Consider the following 14,105-nt stretch of genomic DNA (forward strand, 5'->3'; position numbering starts at 1 on the left):
TCGACCGTCTCCACTTCATCCCCGTTGACGTAGACAGGGGCATGTCTCCACTATGCTTCCTGAAGTCAGTTACAATCTCCTTCATTTTACTGACGTTGAGGGAGAGATTATTGTTGCCGCATCAGTTCACCCGATTCTCTGTCTCGTTCCTGTGCTCCTTCTGGTCATTGTTTCAGATCCGACCCACTACAGTGGTATCATCAGCAAACCTGAAAATTAAGTTGGAGGGGGATTTGGCCTCACATTCATGGAGTAAAAGAAATATAATAAGGGGCTGAGGATGTAGCCTTGTGGGACACGGTGTTGAGGATAATTTAGACCTTAAAAGGTTTGATAAACAGTCTCAAAATTATTATGATTTGACACTTTCCCATGAGACCTAAGATACAAACTACAAAATAATTTATTGTAAGAATGGTAAACAAAAGACTCAGAAAATGAATGAACATCACCATAACACATAACTTACATTATTATCTGATTTTGGTGAATAGTTTAAATGATTGACCACAAAAGCATGTTTGACATACAATATAATTCAGCAATCCACAAAAGAAATTGTAAAGTATGTCCTTGGCCTCACTCTACCTTCATCTGAAAGCAATAATCCTTGCTAAATTACTAATGCTAGGATGCAGTTTAATGAACTGCAGAAGTTCTTCATTACCCCATCTACAATTCTTTCTTTGGCTGTGAATGTTGTTGATTTGTTAACAATGAAGAATGTGAATATTGAACACAACACCCTCCTGGGCCAGTTTCAAAATGCATTTCCAACACGGTGTCACGGATCAGGAGCAGGAACCACAGCATGCATTCTTATTGCTGCTTGTCTAGAGGTTGGGGGTGTTTCTTCATAAAGAACTCCTCAAATGCAGAAAAAAAATAACAAAACTTATTAAAGTGTGCGGAGGATGCTGAAAGCCTGCAAAGGGCTATAGATGGTCTAAGTGAGTGGACGAGGGTCTAGCGGATGGTACAATGTTGGTAAATGTGAGGTCATCCATTTTGGTAGGAATAACAGCAAAATGGACTATTATTAAATGGTAAAATATTGCACCATGCTGCTGTGCAGAGGGACCTGAGTATCCTTGTGCAGGAATCACAAGAGTTGATTTGCAGATGCAGCATTAAGAAGACAAATGGAATTTTGTCTTTCATTGCTAGAGGGATGGAGTTTAAAAACTGCGAGGTTATGTTGCAGCTGTATAAGGTGCTGGTGAGGCCACACCTGGAATACTGTGTACAGTTTTGGTCTCCTTACTTGAGAAAGGATATACTGGCACTGGAGGGGGTACAAAGGAGATTCACAAGGTTGATTCCAGAGTTGAGAAGCTTATGAGGAGAGACTGAGTAGACTGGGGCTATATTCATTGGAATTCAGAAGAATGAGGGGAGATCTTATAGAAACATATAAGATTGTGAAGGGAATAAATAAGATAGAAGCAGGGAAGTTGTTTCTACTGGCAGGTGAATCTAGAACTAGGGAGCATGGCCCCAAGATAAGGGGGAGCAGATTTAGGCTTGAGTTGAGGGGGAATTTTTTCACACAAAGGGTTGTGTTTCTGTGGAATTCCCTGCCCAGTGAAGCAGTTGAGGCTACCTCATTGAATGTTTTTAAGGCAAAGATAGATAATTTTTTGAACAGTACAGAAATTAAGGATTATAGTGAGTTGGTGGAGCTGAGTCCGCGAAAAAAATCAACCATGATCTTATTGAGTGGCAGAGCAGGCTTGAGGGGCCAGATGGCCTATTCCTGCTCCTAGTTCTTACGTTCTTATGTTCTTACTCCAACTTATAAATTAAAGAAAGAGTTTAGTAAAGAAATTTCATTATTCCAAACTTTGGGCCTCGCCCTGGGCCACTCCAAGTTTCACACAATTCCGAACAGGTGCTTATTTATAGTGAGTCAGCTGATCAGCTGACCGTCACATCATTCTGTAACTGGTTCCATGGTTTACTGGGTCAGCTGACTCTTACAGCTTGTTACTATTGGTCACATTACATCCAATACAAAGTTGTCACCGGTAACATTCGAACAGGGTGGCCTAGCACAGGGGTTGTACACAAGCTTTCCCCTGTTGGAGTTGCCCTCCTTTGGTTAAGTCAAGGTCCCATTTGGTATGCATGTGGAAAAACCCCACGGCATTACTTTGGAAAATAGCAGGGAATTCTCTCCAGTACCTTGATCAATATTTATCCCTCAGTTAACATTTTCAGAGCAAATTATTTAGCAATTTATTGCATTGCTGTTTCTGGAATAATGTTGTGCACAAATTGACAGCTGCACTTCCAGTAGCATAATTATAACAAATATTGACAGCTTTGGGATATTGTAAGGTGATGAAAGTTGCTCTAGAAATGCAAGTCTTTTTTATGGCCCAATGTCAATTTCCCCCTCCTCTCCTCACCACGAGTAACTCAGTAGATATGATTAATGTTTAGTTTTAAATCTTCACTGAATATTTTACCTGCAATTAACTTTCTGTGTTGATGTCAGTGCTGTAGATTTGGCTTCCCGGAGTCTGTGCAAATATCCATACCGTGGAACTGTAAGCCAGGATTTGGAATGGATGCTGATTGAGGCTCATTTTACCCTTTTAGAGTTGCTTGCCCATCAGCAGTTGGTGAATGAAAATTTGGTTACTAAAAGATGCCAGTCTCTGTCTGCACTGTTAAAAAACACCAATCTTCAAATCAATGCAGAAATGCTAGAAATGCAGCGAACGGTATGATACTGCACCAAGAATTACTGTGATTCATTTTGTGGATGTTGACAATGAAATGCCAGTTAAATGGCGCTCAGGTTCATTGATCAATTTTCCTCTCAATAACTAGTTGACTATGGCAATTCAATCATTTTTATGATTTAGTAATGTTAAAGTAATAATAAACATTGTTATTTTACTATTACTACGCCTACTTGCTTCCATTAATAATTCAGTCTGTTAACTTTAATCTATTCCCATGTTGTCGTTCTCATTATAACAGTGAAATTCACTCCTCTTTGATTTGGAAAGATAACCTACATGAGGAAAAACGCTCTGAACTCTTTTATGTATCTATTATGGATTTTTAAAATGTTTTCTTTAAAAATCTGTTGTTTCTGTTTTCTACACTTTCCTGTTGAGTCTTTGGGGTAAACACCATATTGAGCTGAATGTGATCTGTACTGGAACCTCTGCCAATACGATTCAATAATGGTGAAATAACAAGATGTCGTCTATTGCATTGACTTTTTTTGTACCAAATTTCTCCATCTGCAGAGAATTTAATTTTCACTGAGCATCCTTCCTGTGGCAACACAGCCAAGATCAAGGACTGACAAGTGTACATTTATATTTTATTATTGATTGACTCAGCATTTGTAATTAGTTTGGGGCTTTGAATCAGAATGTTGCTTTCTAAAACCATTACCCATCTATACTTTCCATGTGGTGTGATGTTATTGCACTTTTTTTGCAGAAATCAGTTGTTGTGAGCACTTCACTGGTATTTTCCCATTCTCAGCTAACTTTATAATCTTGTTAATCTGAACAATCTGGTATATGAATGAATTGGGTGCCAGTAAAGACTGAAGAGAGCTCTTTGCATTATCCACCTTTGAGATCTAGGTGTTGATCTGTGAAAAGTAATGTCAGCCCTACCATTTAGCTGTTTTTAAGTTGTCAAATTGCTGGCAGTTCTCTTCAATAACAAGAGAATCTCTCTTTGTAGGTGTGCCAATTGAGAGTCGAAACAACCCCCTGCGACAGTAATGCTCTGTACATGCTTGGATTAGCGCTGATGTTTGAATATGACAATGAGACTAAAACAGCCCAAAACCAACATCTCATTGAAGATGCCTGCCTTTGTTTCCGAGCCAGCATCAGCCTGGAGAATAAACCATTAGTAGGGACCCCACCACCAGAACTGACCAGTAAGTGAACAGGTTCTACCCATCCAACCATTCCTATGTAATTTAAACAAAAAACAAAAAACAACACAACATTGCCCAGAGAAATAAGGAAGTAGGAACTTTCATTTACAGAACGTGCACCACTACTTATAAAGTGAAATTATTGTTATTAGGCAAGGTCCTTAGGCAGCAATGAAATAACTTAGTAATTAATCCTGGACTGGCTGAAGGATAAATATTGGTCAGAATACCAAGAGAACTTCCCTTCAAATTGTACCACATGGTCTTTCTCAGCAAATCTGAGCAGGCAGATACAGCTTTGGTTTAACTTCTCATTCAAGATGCAGCCCTCCAACAATGCGTGCAGCAACTCTTGGTCCTGCACTGAAGTGGCAGCTTTGAGTTTCTACACAAAATCAAGTACAGGAGCTTGAATTTGTAAGGTTTAGTCTCAATAGAGTTGCCCACCACGTAAACCATGAGAATGGGCTATGTTAGCTTTCTGATTTATGCCATCAATTCTCAATGTTTATTTACACAAGGTAAAGAAGTTTCAAGTGCTTGCAGTTTCTGCTACCAATACTTTAAACAGTATGAATGATTGACACTTTTAGTGGCTTATAAGTAAATTCATTGGTAACTTCCCATTTTCTTAAAAAAAAATACTCCTTTTTGAGTATTTTTTAAGAAAGTGGGAAGTAACCAATGAATTTACTTTTTTTATATACGGTCCATTGATTCCACACGGTGTACAGTGGGTGTTTGGGCACAGAAGTGCCATGGCTTGGCACGGAGGTGTGAAGGGCCAAAGTCAGTCAGTGAGGACCATACCTTGCAATAGGGGACTGAAGGGCCATATGGGATGGATAGGGGGCATGAGACGGTATGGATGGATCATGAGGAGTGAGGGCTGGAGGATCTTTCAGTTTTTGTTTAAATTGGATGAAGTCCCACAGCACAAAGGTGGTCTTTTTAAATAGCCAGCAGCTCCTGTGGCTGCCTCTGACCCCTTCCCTGGTTGACTGGCCTGACTGCAGCTATACCCTTCCCCAGCCAGCACCTTGACTGTTTCACTTTTGGAAAAAATTTACTAATCTCGGTCAAGAAAGTTTCAATTCACCCAGCATCCACAGCAAAAGTTTCAGGTTTTCACCTGGTATCCTAAGCTTCCGGCCAGCCTTCTTTGTCTAACTCTATCAGCAAATCTTTTTGTCCCTTTCATCCTCATTCATCTATCAAGCTTTGCCTTGAATGCATCCATATTGTATTCACTTCAGCTGCTCGCTGTGGTAGAGATTCACTCTCTGGGTAAAAAGCTGCCTCCTGAATTTCCTATTGGAGTTTTATTCTGAAGTAATTCTTGCTAAGATATTGGGGTGGGGGGGTGGGGGGGGTGGTGAGGGGGCGGGGGCTGAAGGGTTGATTAGAAAAAGGCCTCTTTGCAGTTTTCTTGGTTCTTAAAGCCATGCCAATAAATGCTAGCTCTGTAATTCTGTCTAAAAATAAACAAAAGGTGCACTCAGCATCATTCCCTCGTATCCCATAAATGATTATTTGCTAGATTCTTAGATTTACTGCTGGAGCCTGAGAGACAAAAATCAATGTTAACAGCAGGCAGTTCAATTCAATAAACATAAATATCTTGGTTAATTAGATGAATTCTGCAATCAATATATGACCTGTAGGTTTTCTGAACAATAAGCAGTATCATTTGATTGCTGAATCATTAATGCCGTTTTTCTTCAACTGAGTTACATTTTCAACAAAACCAGTAAATCACATGTAATATAATTTAGAATCATAGAATCCCAACAGTGCAAAGGGAGGCCAGTTGGCCCATCGAGCCTGCACTGACAACAATCCATCCAGGCCCTATCCCTGTAACCCCGCATATTTACCTTGCCAATTCCCCCAACACTAAGGGGCAATTTCGCATGGTCAATCCACCTAACCCGCACATCTTTGGACTGTGGGAGGAAACCGGAGCTCCCGGAAGAAACCAATACAGACACAGGGAGAATTTGCAAATTCCAGAGACCCAAGACCGAAATCAAACCCAGGTCCCTGGTGCTGTGAGGCAACATGCTAACCACTGTATCACCATGCTGTCCATGAAAATGTTGAGTTTATAAATTGATTAAACAAAGGGATCTATCTCTGTGTATTCTATAATTCCTTTGTTTTAAGGAATGGGAAGCCTGGGGAGTGACAGATTGTATCGTGTATGGCTGGTCTTTTTCATATCTGAGCTCTAAACTTTGTTTTCTTAGAGCAGAAATGGTGGCGGGATTGGAAAATGGACGAGAATCTGAAAACTCAGCATCAGAAGCAACAACAGCAGCAGCAAGAGCAACAAGTAGGACAGAAAGGTGTAGCACCGGCAGCTCCTCCTCCTCCAAAGAGTGGAGCAGCCAGAGGCAGAGCCGCTGCTGGGAGAGCTGCTGCAAAACCTGCGACTGCAGGTCGTGGTGCGGCTTCACCAGGTAGAGGTGCCAGGTAACCAAACTTTATATTAAAACAAAAACATGCTACCTCTCGATCTCATTTTAAAATATTATTTAAAAGGAACATACGTTACTTCCAGCCAAAACACACACACATGCATTATGAACAGGATTTGCGAATTAACAGAGCTTTTCCAGCCATTAATCTCATCTATCTAGGAACCTATACCCTCAGTCACCCAGTTACGTTCCTGCCATTATTTGAAACGTAAATGACCACAGGAATTTGGCATTTTCATTCTATGCTGGCAATAAGAAGAGTGACTAATGGTGCCACTTCTTTTAAGTTGGAGTTTAGAGTTTGCACATTCTCCTCATGTCTGCATGGGTTTCCTCCAGGTGGGCATGGTGGCACAGTGGTTAGCACTGCTGCCTCACAGCACTGAGGTCCCAGGTTCAATTCCAACCTCGGGGGGTCACTATCTGTGCGGAGTGCACACATTGTCCCCATGTCTGCATGGGTTTCCTCCCACAGTCCAAAGATGTGCAAGTTAGGCTGAATGGCCATGCTAAATTGACCCTAATGTCAGGGGATTAGCAGGGTAAATGCTTGGGATTGCGGGAACAGGGCCTGGGTGTGTTCAATGGGCCAAATGCCTCCTTATGTACTGTGGGCATTCTATGATTCTATGAAGTTCATTCATCACATCAGGTTAATGCCGATATAAGTCTCACTGTGTCAGTTTTATCCTTTAGTTTCTACACCGCCCCCCCGCCCCCTGTTAACATGCCCTGCACATAAATTTCAATGATGTGGAGGTGCCGATGTTGGACTGGGGTGGGCACAGTAAGAAGTCTCACAACACCAGGGTTTATTTAGCAACACCAACTTTCAAGCTCCTTCACATATATATATTGTATATATGCACATACGTACGTACTCTGGCTATACTAATACATGTGACAATAATAAATCAAGTCAAAGAGTTTGTTTCTGTCACACTCTCCAAGATAGGTCATAGAATCATTGGACCATATACCATTGATAGAAACCATTCAGCCCATCAAAACTGTATTTACTGTTTGCAAAAGCTATCCATTTACTTCCACAATCCAGTCTTTCTCCACATAACCCTGCAAATTAGTCTTCTGCGTGTGCAGGTCCATTTCTCCATTGTTTCCTCCTCTCCCTCCACTCCCCCACCCCCTCATTTAATCAAATGAATTCCCTACATAGGTGGGTTGTTGATGGGAATATGCTTTACTCCACAGTGTGTATAAGGGTGACTTGAAATTATTTGAAAAGCTTGTTTTTTTTTGACTATACCTGGGAAGAAAGTCTCATGTAGGTTTGGCTGTGACAAGTACGTTTTGAATTTTCCAGCAGGGGACGTGGGGCTGCCAAACCCCCCACCGCTGCCAAGGCACCGGATAAAGCACCTGGAAAAGATACAACACCTGGCACCTGTAAGAAGCATTTTTTAAAAAATATCTCATACTTGTAGTCATTAGAATGATGTACTGAATATGTGTGTTTCATCATTATCTGGCAGAGTTTAGCATGAAGGGATAATTTGATTTGATGTGTGCGCTAGTGCTTTGCACATGTAATCAAGAATGGCAGGTGCATTTATTTTCAGGTCCCAGAGCCTTGGGTTTTGGTCAAATTTGGGTTGGAATTGGAGACTCTAAAGTTATGAGTATCAAAATCCAATCTTAAAATGAAACCGCACAGATAAAGGAACCCGTTCTTTGAGTTATCTAATTATTTCCACTCCCATTTTTTCCCCTATAACTCTGGAAGTTTTTCTTCTTCAAATATTTAACCACTAGGTGGCACAGTGGCACAGTGCCTGGGACCCGGGTTCGATTCCCGGCTTGGGTCACTGTCTGTGTAGAGCCTGCACGTTTTACCCCGTGTCTGGGCTTTCTCTGGATGCCCTGGTTTCTTCCCAGATTCCAAAGACCTGCTGGTTAGGTGCATTGGCCGTGCTAAATTCTCCCTCAGTGTACCCAAACAGGCGCTGGGGTGTGGCGACTAGGGGATTTTCACAGTAACCTCATTGCAGTGTTAATGTAAACCTACTTGTGACTAATAAATAAACTTCTTAATTTTTAACTTTAATTTCTTTTTGAAAGTTGCTATTGAATCTGTTTCAGGTAGTGCATTCCAATTGTAATAACTCACTGCTTAAAATTAAAACATCACTAGTTCTTTGCCAATCATATTAAACCTCTGCCCCTGGTTAATTGACCCTTTTGCCACAAGAAACTTTTTCTCCTCATTTATTCTATTGAAACCCTTTATGATTTTGAGCACCTCTTTCGAATCTCGCTTAATTTTCCCAGCTTCTCCTGTCTCTCCACACCATTTAAGTCTTGTTTCCAAGCACACCTGTGGTGACTAGGGGAATTTCACAGTAACTTCATTATTGTGTTAATGTAAGCCTTACTTATGACTAATAAATAAACTTCTCAAAAAAAACTTTAAAACATTAAAAATAAAAACTTTAAAAGAAAACTTAAACCTACACATCTTGGACACAAAGGGGCAATTTAGCATGGCCAATCACCTAACTTGCAGATCTTGGGACACTAAGGGGCAATTTAGCATGACCAATCCACCTAATCTGCATGTCTTTGGACTGTGGGAGGAAACCCACACAGACACAGAGGGAACTTGCAGACTCTGCACTGTCATCCAAGGCTAGAATTGAACCCATGTCTCTGGTGCTAACCATTGTTCCACTGATGTCTGGTCACATGTGTTGTCTTTTTAACCACAAAAGCCACACTGACATTTTGTGAATTACATTTTCACTTCTGAAACAGAATTGCAAAATAAACAAGAGCTTCGACCTCCTATATCTGTTCATGCAGGGCCAATGATGCCATTAGCATTATGACAGCAGTCGCCCCTCAGCTGGTTCCCATTGCTATCAGGCCACTGGAAGTCTCCAGTCAGTTTTTGCTGTATGCAGTCTCACCATCTCCATGCCAAATGACATTTTTTTTGAAGAGTCTAATTTTTTACAGATTAAATAAATTGTACCTGGCTGATTAAAGTAAACGGGCTTTTAATTCTTGCAATGTTAAAGATTAAATTGCTTCATTATCAGTTAATTGTTCATTGACAATCATGTTGTTTGGGTTGCGTGAAGTTGATGTTAAAAAAAACTAACACCCTGTTTTTCGTTTTCTTTTCCCAGCCGGTGGCATCAGTGTGGGTAAAGCTGCACCCATCTTAAACAATGTTTCTTTCGCATATCGCTTAGGATTGGCGCGCGCTTTGTCACGCATAGATGAGTCATCGGTGGAGGCTCAGAATTACTACAATGAAGTCATTAAAATGGCACCATCGGTACTGCAAATTAATTCTGTGTGTTTTCAATCTCCAGAGGTTCAGTAACCAACTGGGACAGCACAAGTCTTCCTCATGAATTATTCAGACCTCCTCCCAAGATACCTCCACCACTCCCACCCACAGTGATACTGAGATACCATAGTTATCATCATTGTAACCCTACAGTGCAGAAGGAGGCTATTTGGCCCCGACAGCAATCCCACCCGAAACCCTATCCCCACAACCTCACAGATCTGTCCCGCTAATTCCTCTAACCTACACACCCCGGGACACCATGGGCAATCTGGAATGTCCAGTCAAAGTAACCTGCACACCTTTGGAGTGTGGAAGGAAACTGGAGGAAACCCACGCAGACACAAAGAGAATGTACAAACTCCACACACAGTGACCCAAGCCGGGAATCGAACCCAGGTCTCTGGAACGTGAGGTAGCAGTGCTAACCACTGTGCCATTTGTGGTGGGCAGAATAGAGTGACAATGCTGACCCTTAATTCCCTTTTGGTTTGTTGCGTGTGTGGAATCAATTTACCTTTCTGTCTGGACTTGGTGAGATTCCGTTTTGGAAGTTTAAAATTAGCTTTCTGAACTTTCCTTTGAACCAGAGATTTTGGGTGTGAGTCAGGCAACAGGTTTGAGGTTCCTGCCCACTAACACAAGAATATAAGGAATAGGAGCAGGCATAGACTACACCATCTCCTCTAGTCTTCCCCACTGTTCAGTAAGATCATTGCTGAACTTCTGCCTTCAATTTTCCCACTCAATCCCCATGTCCTTTGATTCTATGAGATTCCAAGAAACTTTCAACCTCAGCCTTGAATATACTCAATAACTTAATGTCCACAGCTCCCTGTGGTAGAGAATTACAAAGATTCACAACCTTCTGAGTGAAGAGATTTATCTTTATATCAGTCCTAAATGACCAACTGCCTATTTGTCTGGTCAGGAAACAGTCTTTAACCTCTCATTGTTCTACTCCTCAGAAGATTGGTCTATTATACACAATCTCTTTCCCATAGGACAGACTTCTCATCCCAGCAATCTATCTAACGAATCTTTCTTGCATTACCGCCCACTCCTACCAAAGTCCCACAGCAGCAAAACATACACAGTACACTAGGTAATGTCTTACCACACAGCAAGATTTCATTTGTGTATGAGATTAAGCTTTACAGAGATTGTGTACTAAACGTTGGAAGCTAAGAAAAGTGAAATGACTTGTCATTTTTCAGGTGCATGATGCTTACATAGAGTTGGCAAATCTTCTCCTCAAGACTAATCCCCTGCAAGCTGTGGATGTTTACAGCAAATTTCCCGTGAAACCCCTTAACACACAAACATTTGATGATGCCTTCATTACTGGAGAGATAGTTCGTCTTTTAATGAAATATGAAAAGTATGATGACAAGCGTCTGGGCCCAAACCTGATTGCATACGGGAGAGTATTGGGATTAGGTGTGTATATACTTTTTGTCAAATAGAAATTACTGACAAATCAACATGTAGCAGTATGGGCATGTCTTAATTTTCCTATTAAAATGTTCTATTTGCTCCAGGACTGGGTTTCAGAACGGCCCAATACATGGGATACTGCTAAATTAGTTAACTTTTCAGCATGTTTATTAATGTCAACGTTGCTCATAATGCACTAAAGCCATTGTGCTTAGAGAAAGATCTGCACGGGTAAGATAACTCATCCAGTAGTTTAAATCGATTTCATTCATCTGGTTATGAAAACACAGAAAGGATGGGTTGGTTAAAAGCAGTGTATTCTCTACTATAAAGGAATATAATCATTAGTGTCCATGTCTCTTTATCAGGTATTGTCACAGGTAGCTGAGGACCAGACATTTCATGCAGGATTGAGTGATTTGGCAAATGAGAGTTGTGTGTTACATAGTGAGACTTACTTAAAACATAAAGGAAAGCATAAAGTGGCTGCTACCAACTTACTTATATAATGCAACTGTACAGCAGAATATGTTTATTCGTGAGACCATGTTAAGGAATTAAAGTTATCACGGGTTGATTAAGATGTGGAAATATGATTTTTTCACTGTATGCCTACTCAGCAGATGGAAATAATTAAAATGTAACCTTTATCCACATTGCATTTTCTCTAAATTAAATCTAAAGAAACACTGACTTTGAATTCCACTTTGCTCATTGCTCCCGATTTAGAATTTCTAATTTAAATAGTTCCATTTAGATTAAGTTTGTTCTAAGAGCAACTTGTTGCTGTGTCTGTGTCCTCCCTGTAACATTTGCTTTGCTTTGCAGCTGCTATAGATAATTACATCAACATTCTTGACCAGAAAATGAAGACTGAGCTTTTGATGAAAGTCTATGCAGGAATCCATGACAAACCTATTGAGGACACAGAACTTCAAGCATTTTTCACTTTCAGACATTGGATATAAGCTGACTTGCTGTTGGCAATAAAGCATCGTACATCTGCAGGTTGCACTGAAAGATTTCAGGGTTGTAAGTCAACCTTTTGAACAGAATCATATGTTGTCAAAAGTTTTCAAGAATTGTGTTAGATTTTATGTAAGTAGCAACTTGAAGTGTTTTCCTTCAGTTTATTTCACTAAACATTCTATATTTTCAACAGTTATAGTTTATGTCATTAGCATTTCTGAAATAAATGTTTAAGTACTAGACACTAATTATAAGACTGTTTATAGAAAACAACTTTCAGTATTATAATTTGTTGGTTAATTCCATTAATTTCCTAGAAACTAGTTTTCATACAGAGAAAAGTTGAATACAGCTAACTATGTCTTGTACTATGAACGCTTCGTAAGAATCTATTCTACCGTGGCCTGCCATGCAACTGCAACACCATTAGTTTGGGCTGACTACGTGTTTCAGATGCTGGTAATCTTGCAGTACGTTGCACTGAAGAATCCTCAAGCTACTCCGAAACATCCATATGCTTTTTCACCATGCTGTACAGTGCTTTGAAAATTAATTTTGAATGAGCCATTTGTACCTTAATACTATAAATGAATAATTCACAGTATTGTTACCTGCTAATGATTTGAATAAAATGACTGAAATAATAGAACATTTGTTTAAAGTACAGTCTACAGTTAATTTCAAACAAATTTATAAACAAATGTGAACATCTGTGTGGCCCTTTTCTTCCCCATCCGGGTATCCTCCATACCATCACTGTTTGATAACCTAGCCCCAGCTAGTCAGCTAGAGATATTTAATTGTAATTCTGCAATCTGATCTCTCTCTCTCTCTCTGTGAAGTTTTGCCAATTTTCATAAACTGTGCATTTTCTTTGAATGCTTTAGTTAACTGATGCCCTTGAGATTCATCTACATTCTGGAGAGTTGGCAACCCAGTAGAGGAAGAAGAAAGGAAAACGCATCATCCCTGCACTATGGGGTTAAATATTAATGCTGTAATAATCTGCACCATCCTTAAAATTAAAGTGTAAAAACTAAACACGCTCAACAAATCCATGGCGAGAGGAACAGTTGATGAGCAGTGGTGCCATTGGTCAAAGCACGTGTCTAATAAATGCACGATTCTAGGTTCAAATCCCATTGATGGTTATTGATTGTCATGGCTTCAAAGAATGAATAGTCTCCCTGAAATTTCACTCTAATGCAATACTTAAAAAAAAATCAAGGTGTTGCCTACAAGTAAATCTGCACAGGAATGCACCTGACAGTTAGGACACAACCCTCAGTGACAGTTTCTGTTGTAAATTCTGTTGATGGCTGTGGACTCAGGAAGGAACATCGTAGGTTAAGGGTACATCTGGAGCACTTCAAACTCCAATGGACATTTATGCACCCCCTCCCATTCTGGCCACTGGAGAAATGATTAGTGCCTCATATGTGGGAGCTGTGAGTTTATAAAAATAACAATTTTGACCCCTTATTGTCTGGGTGAACCTGCACTCCACACCCACTACAAAAATCAACACCCTACAACGCAGCTTAACTAATTTGGTACCCAAGGACTGGTAACTTTGGGTTCTGGGCGTTCCACCTCCAGTCCCCTGCTCCTTTACCTCAATAGAAAGGGATTCCAATTCTAACTAAGTGTTACTCCAATGATCTTTTATATCAAGGGCTTGTCAGAACAAACCTGGATTTTCAGGTGTTAGTTTAAACGTTTAATGTATGAACAAAGCAGATAAACATCTCATCTGTGGAGAATTCCACAAAAAACTATTATCTGGACAAAGGCAGCAGGATTCAAACAAGCAAACTATATCCTTACTTACCCTATGGTCAGTGAGTAATCCTGTTCATGTCTAGTGGGAATCCATGTGAAATCTCAAAATGAGGGAGCTATTAAATTATAAGTAACTGTCCTCAATGACTGAGGTAGTGAAATAGATTTTGAGGTTGTGATTGATTCCAAGATGTTGTGC

At 40.2% G+C, this 14,105-nt stretch overlaps 1 protein-coding gene across 1 annotated transcript in view; it reads left to right on the plus strand.

The window, feature by feature from the left end:
• The window catches only part of LOC145350683 (uncharacterized), a 66,462-nt gene extending 53,706 nt beyond the window's left edge, over positions 1-12,756 (plus strand). Inside the window, exons 14-20 of the mRNA XM_080199893.1 lie at positions 2,501-2,729; positions 3,718-3,919; positions 6,169-6,394; positions 7,727-7,809; positions 9,552-9,703; positions 10,936-11,158; positions 11,984-12,756. Coding sequence (XP_080056019.1) covers positions 2,501-2,729; positions 3,718-3,919; positions 6,169-6,394; positions 7,727-7,809; positions 9,552-9,703; positions 10,936-11,158; positions 11,984-12,123 — 1,255 coding nt within the window. The 3' untranslated portion in view covers positions 12,124-12,756. The remainder of the gene's footprint in view (positions 1-2,500; positions 2,730-3,717; positions 3,920-6,168; positions 6,395-7,726; positions 7,810-9,551; positions 9,704-10,935; positions 11,159-11,983) is intronic.
• The last annotated feature ends 1,349 nt before the right edge of the window (positions 12,757-14,105 follow it).

The sequence above is a fragment of the Carcharhinus amblyrhynchos genome, chromosome 12 (assembly GCF_965287045.1).
Source record: "Carcharhinus amblyrhynchos chromosome 12, sCarAmb.v2.hapA, whole genome shotgun sequence".
Classification (NCBI taxonomy): domain Eukaryota; kingdom Metazoa; phylum Chordata; class Chondrichthyes; order Carcharhiniformes; family Carcharhinidae; genus Carcharhinus; species Carcharhinus amblyrhynchos.